Here is a 12,700-nt window from a genome sequence, read left to right on the forward strand (position 1 = left end):
CTTTCCCGCCGCGGCTACGGCCGCTGCCTGCGCTACCCTACGGCGGTCAGCGGCGAGTGGAGGCCGCAGCCGAGGCTCCGGAAGGAGGCGGCCCTCGAGGCCCTCGAGGCGAGCGTTCAGCATCGTGCTGAACTGCTCGCGGTTCGCGCGCAGCGCCTCCTCCATGACGTTTTGGAGGTTCGCCTCCGTCGCCGCCACCGGCCGCTGGCGCATTTCGGCGACTTCCCGGCGCAGCTCAGCCAGTTGGCCGGAGAGTCGCGTGTTAGCCGCCTCCAGCCGCGCCACCTCCTCCGTCACAGTGAGGGCCCTTAGATCCGCCACCGCACCTTTAATGGTGACGGCGGCGGACTTCAGGGCCCGAACGAACGTGCCCTTCAGGTTGCCCGACCTGTCGGCAACCTGCAGAACGACGTCGAGCGCCTCCTTCACCGCCGCGTCCAGCGCGGCAGACGTCTGCGGCACGTCCACGGTCGCGCCGGGTTGGGGTTTCTCTGCTCGGGCCGCCCTTTCTTCAGTGGCCACCTTGGCCGCCGCACTGTACGCGGCCAGTGCGTCCTCCGCCTCGTACCGCCGCTCCTTTGCCTTAGCGGCTTTTAGCTCCTCGCGGGAGCGCCCGAGGCCGACGTATTCGCCCGTCGTGGGCGGTCGACCACGCCCCCTTTTGGGGGAGGGCTTCAGCCATTTGCTGATGCCTGACCCCGAGAAGCCGCCTTCGCTCATACCCGCGTCGCTCTCGGAGCCGGAGTAGCTCTCCGGCCCAGGACGGGGCCGCTTCTCGCCCTTCCGCCGACGACAGGCGGGGTCTCTCGAAGAGACCATCACCATGCTGGTGGCCGACGAGTCGGACTCTGAGAGTCGTTCCAGTCGGACCACCAGTTTTTTGGACACGAGAGTGTCTTTGGTTTCGGCGCGCGCTATTGGGGCGCCCGCCTCCACCGCCATGTTATCTTTGTCCGTATGATCGCCGAGTCCGTTGTTGTTTTTTGTATTCTTTATAAATTCCATACTTAATCCCACGAGTATGGGGGAAATAAAAAGTCCACCAAGGCAGAGCCCCATGTACCTTGGTAACCCTATATACACCGTGAGGTCGGGTGGTATCACGGGATCTACAAACTAATGTTTTTTATTGAGGTTGTCTCCTCTTGGCCCAGCCGGTTAAGGCAAGGCCCTCGGTCCCACCACGGGCTGCGAGACATGTCCACAACACCCGGACGGGGAAACGAGTTTGAGAGGCGGTGACCTTTTAGTCTGTCCACCCAGCATCGATACCGACACTGGGCGAACCCGCCTCTCCCACCTCCTTTCTCCGGCAGCCCAAAAAGACCCCGGAGACCAACTCTAACTCGACTGACTCCACCATTGGGAGTAACCTCCAATAAATAAATAAATGAAAGATGTAAAGTAAATAAAACAAGAAAATAAAACAAAACAAAATTAATAAAAATGAGACAGAAGAAAAGAAAACGAAACGAAACAAAACGGAAGAAGAACAAAACAAAACAAAGAAAGAAAGCAGAGAGCTTCTTCCTTCCACCTTCAATTTGCCACAAAGCCGCTCGCACAGTCCAGTCTGCTGAACAGAAAAGTACCAGGAACGGCCCGTGGCATTACCGTCGCGTCAGTCTCAGCCGCGGTCGACAGGCACTCCGAGAAAACATCGGATTACTTGTCGACCCCGTTGCCCAGGGTGCACCACGTGGAGGTGACTGACATGCACCCCAACCTAACCTAACCTTTTTTTTTTTTTTTTTTTTTTTTTTTTTTTTTTTTTTTTTTTTTTTTTTTTTTTTTTTTTTTCGAGGAGGAAAGGCATTTACGCCTGCCGCCCGGACACGACCGGGACGGGTATGTGGGACTCACGGGGCAGAAGGCCATCGTCCTACCCACTAAAACCTCCTCGTTTCCTTCTCACCGCATGGTGGCGGGGTTACGGGAACGCGTTAGCACACCACCGCGACCCCACCTGCGGCCGTCGCTTTAGGTGAGCGACCCACCTGTTGTTTTTTATTGAGGTTTTCTCCTCTCGACCCGGCCGGTGAAGGCAAGGCCCTCGGTCCCACCACAGGCTGGCGCCTGGATGGGGAAACGAGTTCGAGAAGGCGGTGACCGAAGTCTGTCCGCCCAGCATCGACACCGAAACTAGACGAACCCGCCTCTCCCTCCTCCTCTACTCCTCTACTCCTGTCTCCGGCAGCCCGAAAGGACTCCAGAGGCCAACTCCTCCTCTCTCCGGCGGCCCAAAAGGACCCCGGAGTCCTCCTATTTGCCACGAAGCCGCTCGCTGGTCCACTCTGCGCAACAGAGAAGTCCCAGGAGCGGCCCGCGACACTTCCGCCGCGTCAGTCTCAGCCGCGATCGACAAGTATTCCGGAAAAAAAAAAAAAAAAAAAAAAAAAAAAAAAAAAAAAAAAAAAAAAAAAAAAAAAACATCGGATTGCTGGTCGACCCCGTTGCCCAGGGTGCACCACGTGGAGGTGACTGACATGCACCCCAACTGCGGCACACAATAATGCGTACGGCACGTCGCTGCAACCGGTCCAAGGCCTCAAGTAGGTACTTAGCGGAGCCATCCCAAAGGTGCGAGCAATATTCCACGCAAGACCGTACCTGTGTTTTGTACAGCAGGCACAGTTATTGTGGCGTGAAAAAGCGCCGCACCTTGTTCAGAACTCAGAGTTTCCGTGAAGCTGTTTTTATAACAGCCTCGATGTAATCCCTTGGACTAAGGTCGCAGCGAACGTCAATCCCCAGCATGGCGATTTTGCTTTGCATCACCAGCGGAGTACCACAGAGGGAGGGAAGAGGGGAAAATGTTGACTTTTTCGCCGTGAGAGCGCATACCTGTGTTTTCTTGGCATTAAACTCAACAAGATTATCAGAGCCCCATTTGGCGATGAGATCTAACGTCCTATCGAGTTCAATGACAAGATTCTCCCGCCTCTCCTCAGTTTCCGCCCGCCCAGCCACTGCGCGTCCGTGGCATCCACCATGCACTGTACTATCATCTGCATAGCAATGTATGTTCCCAAGGAAGAGCATATCATTGATATGCAAAAGAAAGAGTGTGGGAGATAGCACAGATCCCTGGGGGACCCCAGCATTCACTACATAGAATTGTGAAGCGCAACCATCTACTAAAACACGAAGGCTACGCTTGTGTAGGAAGCTGGCAATCCAGGTGCATAGCTGAGCAGGCAGACCATATGCCGGTAGCTTGGAGAGAAGACTTCTGTGCCAGACCCTGTCGAAAGCCTTGGAGATATCGAGGCTGACAGCCAACGATTCTCCATGCTTGTCGATAGCTTCACCCCAGAGGTGTGTTACGTACGCTAGAAGATCACCTGTGGACCGTTTTGGTCGAAACCCGTACTGACGATCATTAATTAGACAGTGATCTTCTAGGTAATGGATCAGTTGGTTGTTTAAAATCCGTTCCATCACCTTACAAAGTACTGAGGTGATAGCTATTGGCCGATAATTTGCCGGGTCAGACCGATCCCCTTTTTTGGGAACCGCTTGCACATTAGCTCTTCTCCAAGCCTCCGGCACACTTCCCGAAGAGAGAGAAAGTTGGAACAGGCGCGTTAACACAGGAGACAGCTCCGCTGCGCACTTCTTCAGCACTATGGCTGGTATTCCATCGGGACCGCTAGCTTTCCGTACATCAAGTGATTGCAGCTCCGCACGCACATCACGTTGCCTGATTTTAATGTCAGGCATCGTATGGCCACATGCAGGTATTGTAGGTGGCAGTGCACTACAATCATCGATGACGGAATTGTCGGCAAAGAGTTTAGCCAGGAGATCAGCTTGCTCTTGCGGACTGTGAGCTAGCGATCCGTCCGGATTTCTGAGCGGTGGCAGCGAAGGTTGGCAGAAATTGTTTTGCACAGACTTGGTCAGACGCCAGAAGCTACGGGAGCCCCTAAGATGCGAAACAAGGTCATGACCAATCTGTACAATGCGCTGTGCATCCGCTCTCGTGTATGCCTTTCTACAGGACTTGGAATTTTTATTATAGTTTGCTTTCAGTGAGTCAATGTTAGATGCCCCGCTAATACAGCCGTTGATCCACTTGCGATATGCCGTCTGCTTAGATGATACAGCATCGGCACATTCACGAGTGAACCAACGGTTACGCGTACTCCTACTGACGAGATCTGAGCTAGGAATGTAGTATTCCATTCCCAGCATGATCTCGCCAGCAACAGCAGCGGCACTAGCTGTCGGGTCATTCCCACTGAAGCAACGTTCCTTCCAAGGGACCGACGCATAGTAATCGCGCATACCGTCCCAATCCGCCGACTTATAGTGCCAAACGCGACGTTTGCATACCGCTAGTGGCGGCAGCTTGGCCTGTGGCACTCTGGTAGAAATAAGGCTGTGATCCGAAGAGCCAAGAGGAGCCTGAACCACAACCTGATATTCCACCGGGTGAGAAGTCAGCAGAAGGTCCAGTAGAGAAGGTGCTTGCCCATCAATGTCTGGGATCCTGGTGGGCTGATCAACCAGTTGGGTCAAGTCATGTGTGAGAGCAAAAGCATGAGCAGTCCTTCCAGCATGGTCAGTTTTGAGGGATTTCAACCAGGATTCGTGGTGAGCATTAAAGTCCCCCAAAAACACCAATTCCGCGTTAGGAAATTGCTCTTGCGCAGCATCTGCCACCCGACTAAGATGGTCAAATAATCGGCTTGTCTCCAAGTCACCATTGTGGGATCTGTAGAGGCACACGTAGACTCGGCTCTGACGAACCAGGTCCACACGTACCACCAACATGGAGAAGGAGGGGTCCTCCAAGCAGCGCAGTCGGTGACAGCAAACATCCGTCCTGACGAACAAGCATACTCCGGCTTTCGCTTTGAAGGATTCTTCAAGCGTGTAGCCGGGATAATTAAGGTAGCTGGTATCGGCAGGACGGAGTATTTGGGTCCGTTCACACAGACCGGCTCGGAGAGCATCGGCCTGCTTTTTTCTTTTCACACAGACCGGGTCGTATACGCTTGGAATTGGCCGGAGCGGAGCCGCCAACTATTTCACATCGACCGGCTGGAAGAGATCTGAAAGCGGGTGCGAGCGAGAAAGAGCACGCAAGCGGAGCCGGTCGGCTCCTTTTATTACTTCACACGAAGCGCGTTCAGGCATTTTTAATGACAAAAAAGGTGCAAATGCAAAAATAAACTTTACTACAATCACTCAAAACACTGTTTCCAACGTGATAAAAATCTGCTCTCCTCTCCGAGCCGGTCTGTGTGAACGGACCCTTTGTGTCTCCGTGAGAAACAACATTGCTGGCCGTGCTGTCTCGAGATGGTGGTGGACAGCGTTGAGGTTAGTGTGGAGTCCTCGGATGTTAGAGAACTCGACCTCAAACAGCGAGGTCGAGTTCTTAGACATTCCTATAGATTTCTTCCTTATTCCTAACTGTATTAACGTGGCCTAGATGGCCCATTGGTTAACACTCGTGAATCTTAACCGATGATCGTGTTCAAGGCAAGCCCCACTAAATTTTCATGTGCTCAACTTGTGTTTAGAATTCATCTCGTGCTTGACGGTAAAGGAAAACATCGTGAGGACACCTGCATATGTCTAATTTTACTGAAATTCTGCCACATCTGTATTCCACCGCATTGGAGCAGCGTGGTCAAATAAGCTCAAAACCTTCTCAAAAAGGAGAGGAGGCCTTATCCTAGCAATGGGACATTCACAGTCTGTTACTATTATTGTGACAAACTGTAAATTTAGATTTTTTAAGTTTAAAGATAAAAACGATTTAACTGCATTTCAGATTGCAGAACAGTTGCAAGGTTGCAACAATAAATCAATAAAACGCCATAAACCGGAATAATTTATTGGAAACATAATTCATATCACATTCACATAACACGTAAGTCAACTGTCGCCGCGCACTCGACCCACGGTTCCTCTCGCTGCTGACGGACAATACCTTTTGTACGCAATTGCCTAGAATGTTGCAGGATAATATGAGCCTTAACAAAATTACAAGTTATTAATTTATTTGATTACAATTATTTTTTTTCGAAGTTCGATAATTTACAAACATTTACATTCCAGTTTTGTTAATTACCTGCTAAAACAACGTAACTCTACACGCACTTACAAAATTAAATTCGAAAAAACGCTAAACGTCGAGACGTTTTGTCATCGGAGAAGTTATTCAATAGTTTTAATTATTTATATAAATCTTACGCTAATGAAATATACAGCTAAATCAGTTTGGAGACGTTTTCCTTTGTTGTACTTTATGGTCAGCAGACAAATAAATATATTTTAAAATGTAGAGGTATTTATCTCGCATTATCGAAATATTTGTATAAATTATACAAAACCGCTATAGTTTTGGAAATCAATGGCTCACCTCGATCATGTTCTACCACCGGGGCCATCTTTAACTAACAGTTTTTATATCAAAGAATAACAATAAATGACGTAAAACAAACAATGAACTAATTAATAACAAAATAATAAAAATAAATATGGCGTAACACTTGTAACGCTACTGAAATGACTGTATTACACTATAATACGTAAAAATGTCTCCAAGCTGATTCATCTGTAGACAGGTAGAAATAACGACAGATAATAAAAGCATTAGTATGTTAAAATATCAACTTTAGTATCGAATAAACGAATATATATACTATAACTTAAATAAAATCTGAATAGAAATGATGAAAGTACAATAATATTACGAATAGCCGACACGTCGGCGCGGTCGGCGCGGTCGGCGCGGCCGGCGCGGTCAGCGGTACTTCGGAACGCATATTTCAACTAAATAACAAACAACTTTTTGGTAAACTCGTTACAAACTTAAAATCTCAAGAGTCGCGGCGACGGCGCTCAGCCGCGGCTCCCTCTGCGCACTGCTGGACGCGCCTACGACTTCTTCCTGCAACACAAAGGGACCTCGTCAGTGCGCGCGAGCGGGCGAGCGGGCGGGGCGCGCCGCGGGCGGGGCGCGCCGCGGGCGGGTACTCACTGGTCGTGGTTGTCGGTGTCCGAGTCGTCGAGCTCGGGCTTGGTGCGGCGCTTCTCGTAGACGAGTATGATGGCGCAGAGCACGAAGACCTCGGCGCAGATGCCGAGGAAGGGCCAGAGCGCCGCGTACATGTCCTTGACGCGCAGCGTGGTGACGGCCGGCAGCAGCGCGCCCGCCGCGCCGCAGCGGTAGCGCCCCGCGTCCGCGCGCCGCGCCTCGTCCAGCAGCAGCACGCCGTCCGGCACGCCCTGCTCGCTGTCGGCCAGCGAGGCGCGCGAGCCCAGCACCTCCGTGGCGTCGGTGAAGTTGGCGTCGGGCTCGGTCGAGTTGGTGTACGCCCAGGAGACGCGCGAGTACGGCTTGCCCACCACCTTGCACACGAGCTTCAGCTTCTGCCCCTCGACGACGTTGGTGTTGGCGGGCAGCTTGAGGTGCGGGCGGCCGCGCACGGCCCAGCGCTGCTCGCTCGCCTGGCCGGTCAGCGCGCACGAGTAGTTGCCGAAGTCGTCCTCGTACGCGCGCGCCACGCGGAACTCGGCGCCGCCGCGCTCCAGCTGGTAGCGGTCCTTCAGCTCCCACACCTGCTCGATGTCGGTCTCGTTCTTTTTCCTGGAAATGTTCGTTGCCGTCATCTATGACGTCATTTATCGAATCGTTTCGGACGACATTATGTCGAGAGTTGGAACAAAAGCTACGTAACATACAGAGAGCATATGCGGGACAAGGTCACGGGCTCCTCGACTGCTAGGACAGTATTGTACATGCCGCCCGCACACTGTGGTGTTTACGTCAATTAAAACACGCGGAAACGGTCGATTAATACGTCACTCGTTATCTAAATATAAAATTAAGATAATTTATCCTTCTGACCCTCGAAATATTTACTTCGTTAACAGATAATGATGTGTACATATTTATTATATGTTTAACAATCAACATTTTAAGAAAAATAACTTTTTTACTTTAGATAAATATGAAACTAAAACTGAGTATATCGTTAGCAGTACATACAAGTTTAATTAATAATATTTCAACGTCGCACATGCACTATAACTCGTAATAGTTGAACTCGTAATGCATGTAGTATTTTTGGCGGTAGAATAATGATGACCGGCTGTCGACGAATGCCAAACACAACGAATAATAATTCATAAGTGGCAAAATGTGTCCAAAGCTGGGCGAGTAATTTGCATTTTACACGTACCAAACGTAGGCGAGACTGTTGTCGTTGGGCAGCTGACAGTGAAGAGAGAAGTTGCCCCTCACGTCGTACAGAAGCTCGGGCAGGTCATCGCTGGGGACGGGGGCGGGCGCAGAGGCGGGAGCGGGCGCGGTTGTGGGCGCGGGCGCTTCGCCTGTAACACGCGAACGCGTCACTCTCAACCCTTGAGCTCCTGCACTATCTACCAACCTCTACGTAACGTATGCCGTATAGGGCCGACAAACGAAACCCCGCTGTGTGGTTGCGGATAGTCTATCTGGGTATCCTACTGTAGTGGTATGATATATTGTACTAAGAATAATACAACAATAGGGCTTATTAATATATAAGTTCTTATATTTAAGACATCAATAATGGCATTCAAGCTCTATGAACAGAGCGCACTCGATTGGTACAAAACTGTGTTAAATGTATGTTACAAAAAATACCAACAACTATATGACAAAAACTAAAAAAACTAAAACATATATGACAAAAATCTAATATAACTAAATGAATAACGTTAATATTTCTTATACCATGCATTATATTCCTCTTGTCGCGACATATGTATTTGCATGTATACGCAAATCTGCAAATCCCAAACGAAGGTGGCAGGCACGCTACCCGCTGCGTCAATCGTCTCACAATTACAAGGTTTTAAAACTTTTTTAAAGTCTATAAACATTTGATGGCGAGTAAATATTGATTTGTTTATCTATCGATGTGATACTTACTGTAAACCATTAAGGTCGCTACACTCCGTTATTGGTGAGTCGGTTAGTGTAAAACTTGTGCATCCAAAAACAAATCAATATTTCAATAGTGTTTTTAATAATTACGTGTACTATCAAAATCGTTATTACTTTACAGGTCGAATCCTAGCTACTCGGATTCAACCGACTGCCTGCTGACAAGCTCTTCAACCTTAACTCACGATACAGTTGCCTGGATAGCAAATTAGAAAGCAGTTTATATCCTAATGTTAAACTAATATATCTACTATGAAAAATTCCTATTGTCTACAATTTTCTAGAATATAAATAAAACATAAAAATCAAATACTAAAAACAAAGTAATAATTTATGAATGGCGATTAAAAACGTGCGCGTCCATATAAATGTTTGTACATCACATATCAGAAATATGTAATGTAATAAAATACAGTAACGTTAACAATCTTGCGCTCAGGCATACTTCGACTTGATAAGAATTACGTTCTATAATACATTATTTTAATCGAAGATAACAAGTTAACTTAATCTGTGTCGATTGTCCCGCAATATAAACGATTTAAATGCGTCGATATACATGTTAATATGAAACGAGGACGAAGCGATAGTCGCGATTGGCAACACATCGCAATACGTAATAACGAAATATTAAAAAAAAAGATAAGAGATACTTTGTTTTCGAGATTAATACGGATAATTTAGCAACTGGAGGTGAAGCAGACTTTGTGAAAGGTGTTCCTCAATATTTCCTCAATGTCGTTCTGAAAAGGGCCTTATCCGATTTGGCCTTCCGCATAAAATCGATCGACCTCGTCCTGCTTCTTCGTGTCTGCGCCCAATACTCAACGATCTACCAGCAATCACATATATTTCCATACGTATGCTATATACCTACGTATTAGAACCTATTATTATTATTATATTAATATTAAATTGCATTCAATTTCTAATATTAAGTATTAAGATTGAATAATAATAATATACACATATACATAAATATAACATAAAGAGTGACAGCAAAAGGTTGTGTTAACAGATTTGTAAAGAATTTTTAAGAGAGATTACAAATAATATTTTGTTAAACAAAGTGACAGACACGCACACACAGTTAAGTGAAGGCGGCACGCCCTCGCGCGCATTGTGTCACGTCTCGTTCTTTATTATATGGAATTGATAAACAAAATGTTCAAAATATACTAAAGTATCAACGAATACACCGACCACCTAATTAGAAAAGCACTACGTCTAATTACGAAAGAAAAATACATTGGCTCTAACGGGCAGTACTCGTACTATTGCGTCAGTCAGCGATACAGACGATACGACTACAGTTCTATACGCCAAACTACATAAGAAATAATATTCCGACGGTGGTCGTAAATCGAAATCTAGCTACAGAATGACGACCCGTCCGACCCCGGCCCGACCCGGGAGGCGAGCGCGGCGTCGCCGGGGCCGGGCGGTCGCGAGCGAGCACGAGCACGGGCAGCAAAGCGGCGGAGACGGTGCGGTGAGGAGCGGCATGCGGCGGTACCGGCGGCGGGCAGCACCACGACGCGCACGCGGTGGTCGCGCTCGCGGCTGCACGTGTAGAGGCCGGCGTGGTGCGCGCGGGCGGCGGGCGCGCGCAGGCGGGCCGCGAGCCGCGCGTCGGGCGCGGGCGCCTCGGGCGCGGCGCGCAGGTCCGGCGGGGGCGCGCCGCCGTCCCGGCGCCACTCGGCGCGCTGCTCGGGCCGCAGCCGACACTCCACCGTTAGCGGCGCGCCGGCCGCCACCGTCACGCGACTTTCCTCGCCGGCCACGCTCGACACGGCCGCCTCCGTCTCTGCGCACGATGCTTCCTCGCTACTATCGCGCTCCCCAGACACGCGTACGCTTGTACCCCCCTGAGCACCTCCCTCGCGACCCTCTCTCGTGTCGCGAGAGATACTTCTTTCGAAGCTGTTTTTTTTGTATCTATTCTATTGATAGTCGTTTTGTTTATATTCGTCGGATATTACCTCTTTGACAATAGACGATTATTCAGAACGATTTAATTGTTAATTGCATTTCACGATGCCTTGTCCTCCTTTCATTAACAATAATTAGATAGAGTACAATTGGTTGCAACTGCTGTTTACATACAGTTACCAGTTCCTTTAACAAACTTAATTAATTACCAATCTCCTATAAATGATAATTGTAAGGCTCATTGAAAGGGAAATTATCAATATTTGAAGTAGAACACGCACAGATGTAGCTAAAGCTAGAGCTGTGGATGATCAAATGTGTTAGAAAAGACAAAAATGAAAAAATATCTATTTTATTTAACTCCTCATTTTAATCATAGAATCGGAAACAATGAACTTGAAATCTGAGAATGTGTGTGTATGGGTTTATATTCGAATATATTGTTATAATTATATATTTATAGATATATTTATTCACCCTACTTTCCTCTTCATTTTATTTGATCCACATTATTAATAGAAAACTATTATTCTGAAGCTGAACGAGATGAACTGTAAAAGTAATGGTAAAGTCCCAGTAAATAGAGCCTCATGCAGACAAGAGCAGAACTAACAAATAAAGCCAATTGCGGTGTTTGTTAAGACTTTGATACACAAAAGATAATGCTATCTCACTATCATTCATGATAACATGCGCAGATTTATACTGAACTATAAACTGATGCCTATCTCTAGCTGCCAGTAACAAACAGGATATTCATGACTTGTAATTAAAGTGCATTTAATATGTTTCCTTGTTATGCGAACTTAACTTCATGTTCAATGGCATTGCATTGTGTCTGTTGCACCAATACGCAAAGGGGTTTTTCTTTTGCTTCAAAATGATTATGTTATGTAACAAGCTATACTTGAAAACAACTTAAAGCTCTTTATCAATTCAAGTATCACAAAACTTTACTGAATTAATTAAAGCAACCGAATAACATCTTATCTGATAAATTATTCTTAATCTAATGATGATGTCTTTTGCATAAAATGATTCATTAAATAAATTAATTTATGTTAATTTAATAACCTCTGAATGAAATCTTGTAAAAATAGAAAAACCATTTGTCTTTAACAAAATCAAATCTTATTAACAGACGGATTTTAAAATAATACATTTTAGTGTGACACATAACAATGTTTTTGTTTAAACTACTGGTATTTATTAAAATAATACACAATTTACAATCGGAACCAAGGTATCGCTAATGGAGGGGAATAAGGCTGTTGCAAGGTTTTACAAAGATTCGAGTAATTTAATAAAATTAGAAAAGCGATACTACTCATGACATCACCCAACAGTCCAACACCTTCAACTAGAGCATCATTTCATTGACCTACAAAATACTTCGACATGCAATTAACTCTTTAACGATCATCATTTATCTAGGAATATCACATTAAAATATGTTTAAAATGATAAAATAAATTATTACTTACTTTGTGCCTTTGATGAAATTACACTTGCTAAAAATAGAATTGCCAAAGGCAAACAAAAAGCAGTCCGGCCCATGGCTGACACCAGCACGATCTTCTTTCGCTTCTGTGAGATTGAAAACTAGTAACCCGACTGTAATCGAATACAGTCAGGACAATAAAACTAAATATATTAGGCCCACCCAAGAACAATGGTGCGCAAAATGGCGCAGTATTCCTTTTAGAACAGTCACTGTCAAATGTCATCTAAACGAGTGAGTCAATCGGCGATCGAGGCCACTGCCACTACGGTGTTGCCAAATCCTAAAATTCTATACCTTTAGAACAGATTAGT

The 12,700-nt window shown here is 46.8% G+C and overlaps 1 protein-coding gene across 1 annotated transcript; it reads right to left on the reverse strand.

Annotated features, from left to right (window-relative positions):
• Positions 1 to 5,835: 5,835 nt before the first annotated feature.
• Positions 5,836 to 12,625, reverse strand: LOC126774698 (uncharacterized). The gene is made up of 5 exons (XM_050496234.1): positions 12,370 to 12,625; positions 10,332 to 10,760; positions 8,205 to 8,355; positions 7,001 to 7,609; positions 5,836 to 6,910 (listed from the first exon to the last, which is right to left on the reverse strand). The coding sequence occupies exons 1-5, from the start codon at positions 12,440 to 12,442 to the stop codon at positions 6,898 to 6,900; spliced, it is 1,275 nt and encodes a 424-aa protein (XP_050352191.1). The 5' UTR covers positions 12,443 to 12,625; the 3' UTR covers positions 5,836 to 6,897.
• Between the last annotated feature and the right edge of the window lie 75 nt (positions 12,626 to 12,700).

The sequence above is a fragment of the Nymphalis io genome, chromosome 17, assembly GCF_905147045.1.
Source record: "Nymphalis io chromosome 17, ilAglIoxx1.1, whole genome shotgun sequence".
Classification (NCBI taxonomy): domain Eukaryota; kingdom Metazoa; phylum Arthropoda; class Insecta; order Lepidoptera; family Nymphalidae; genus Nymphalis; species Nymphalis io.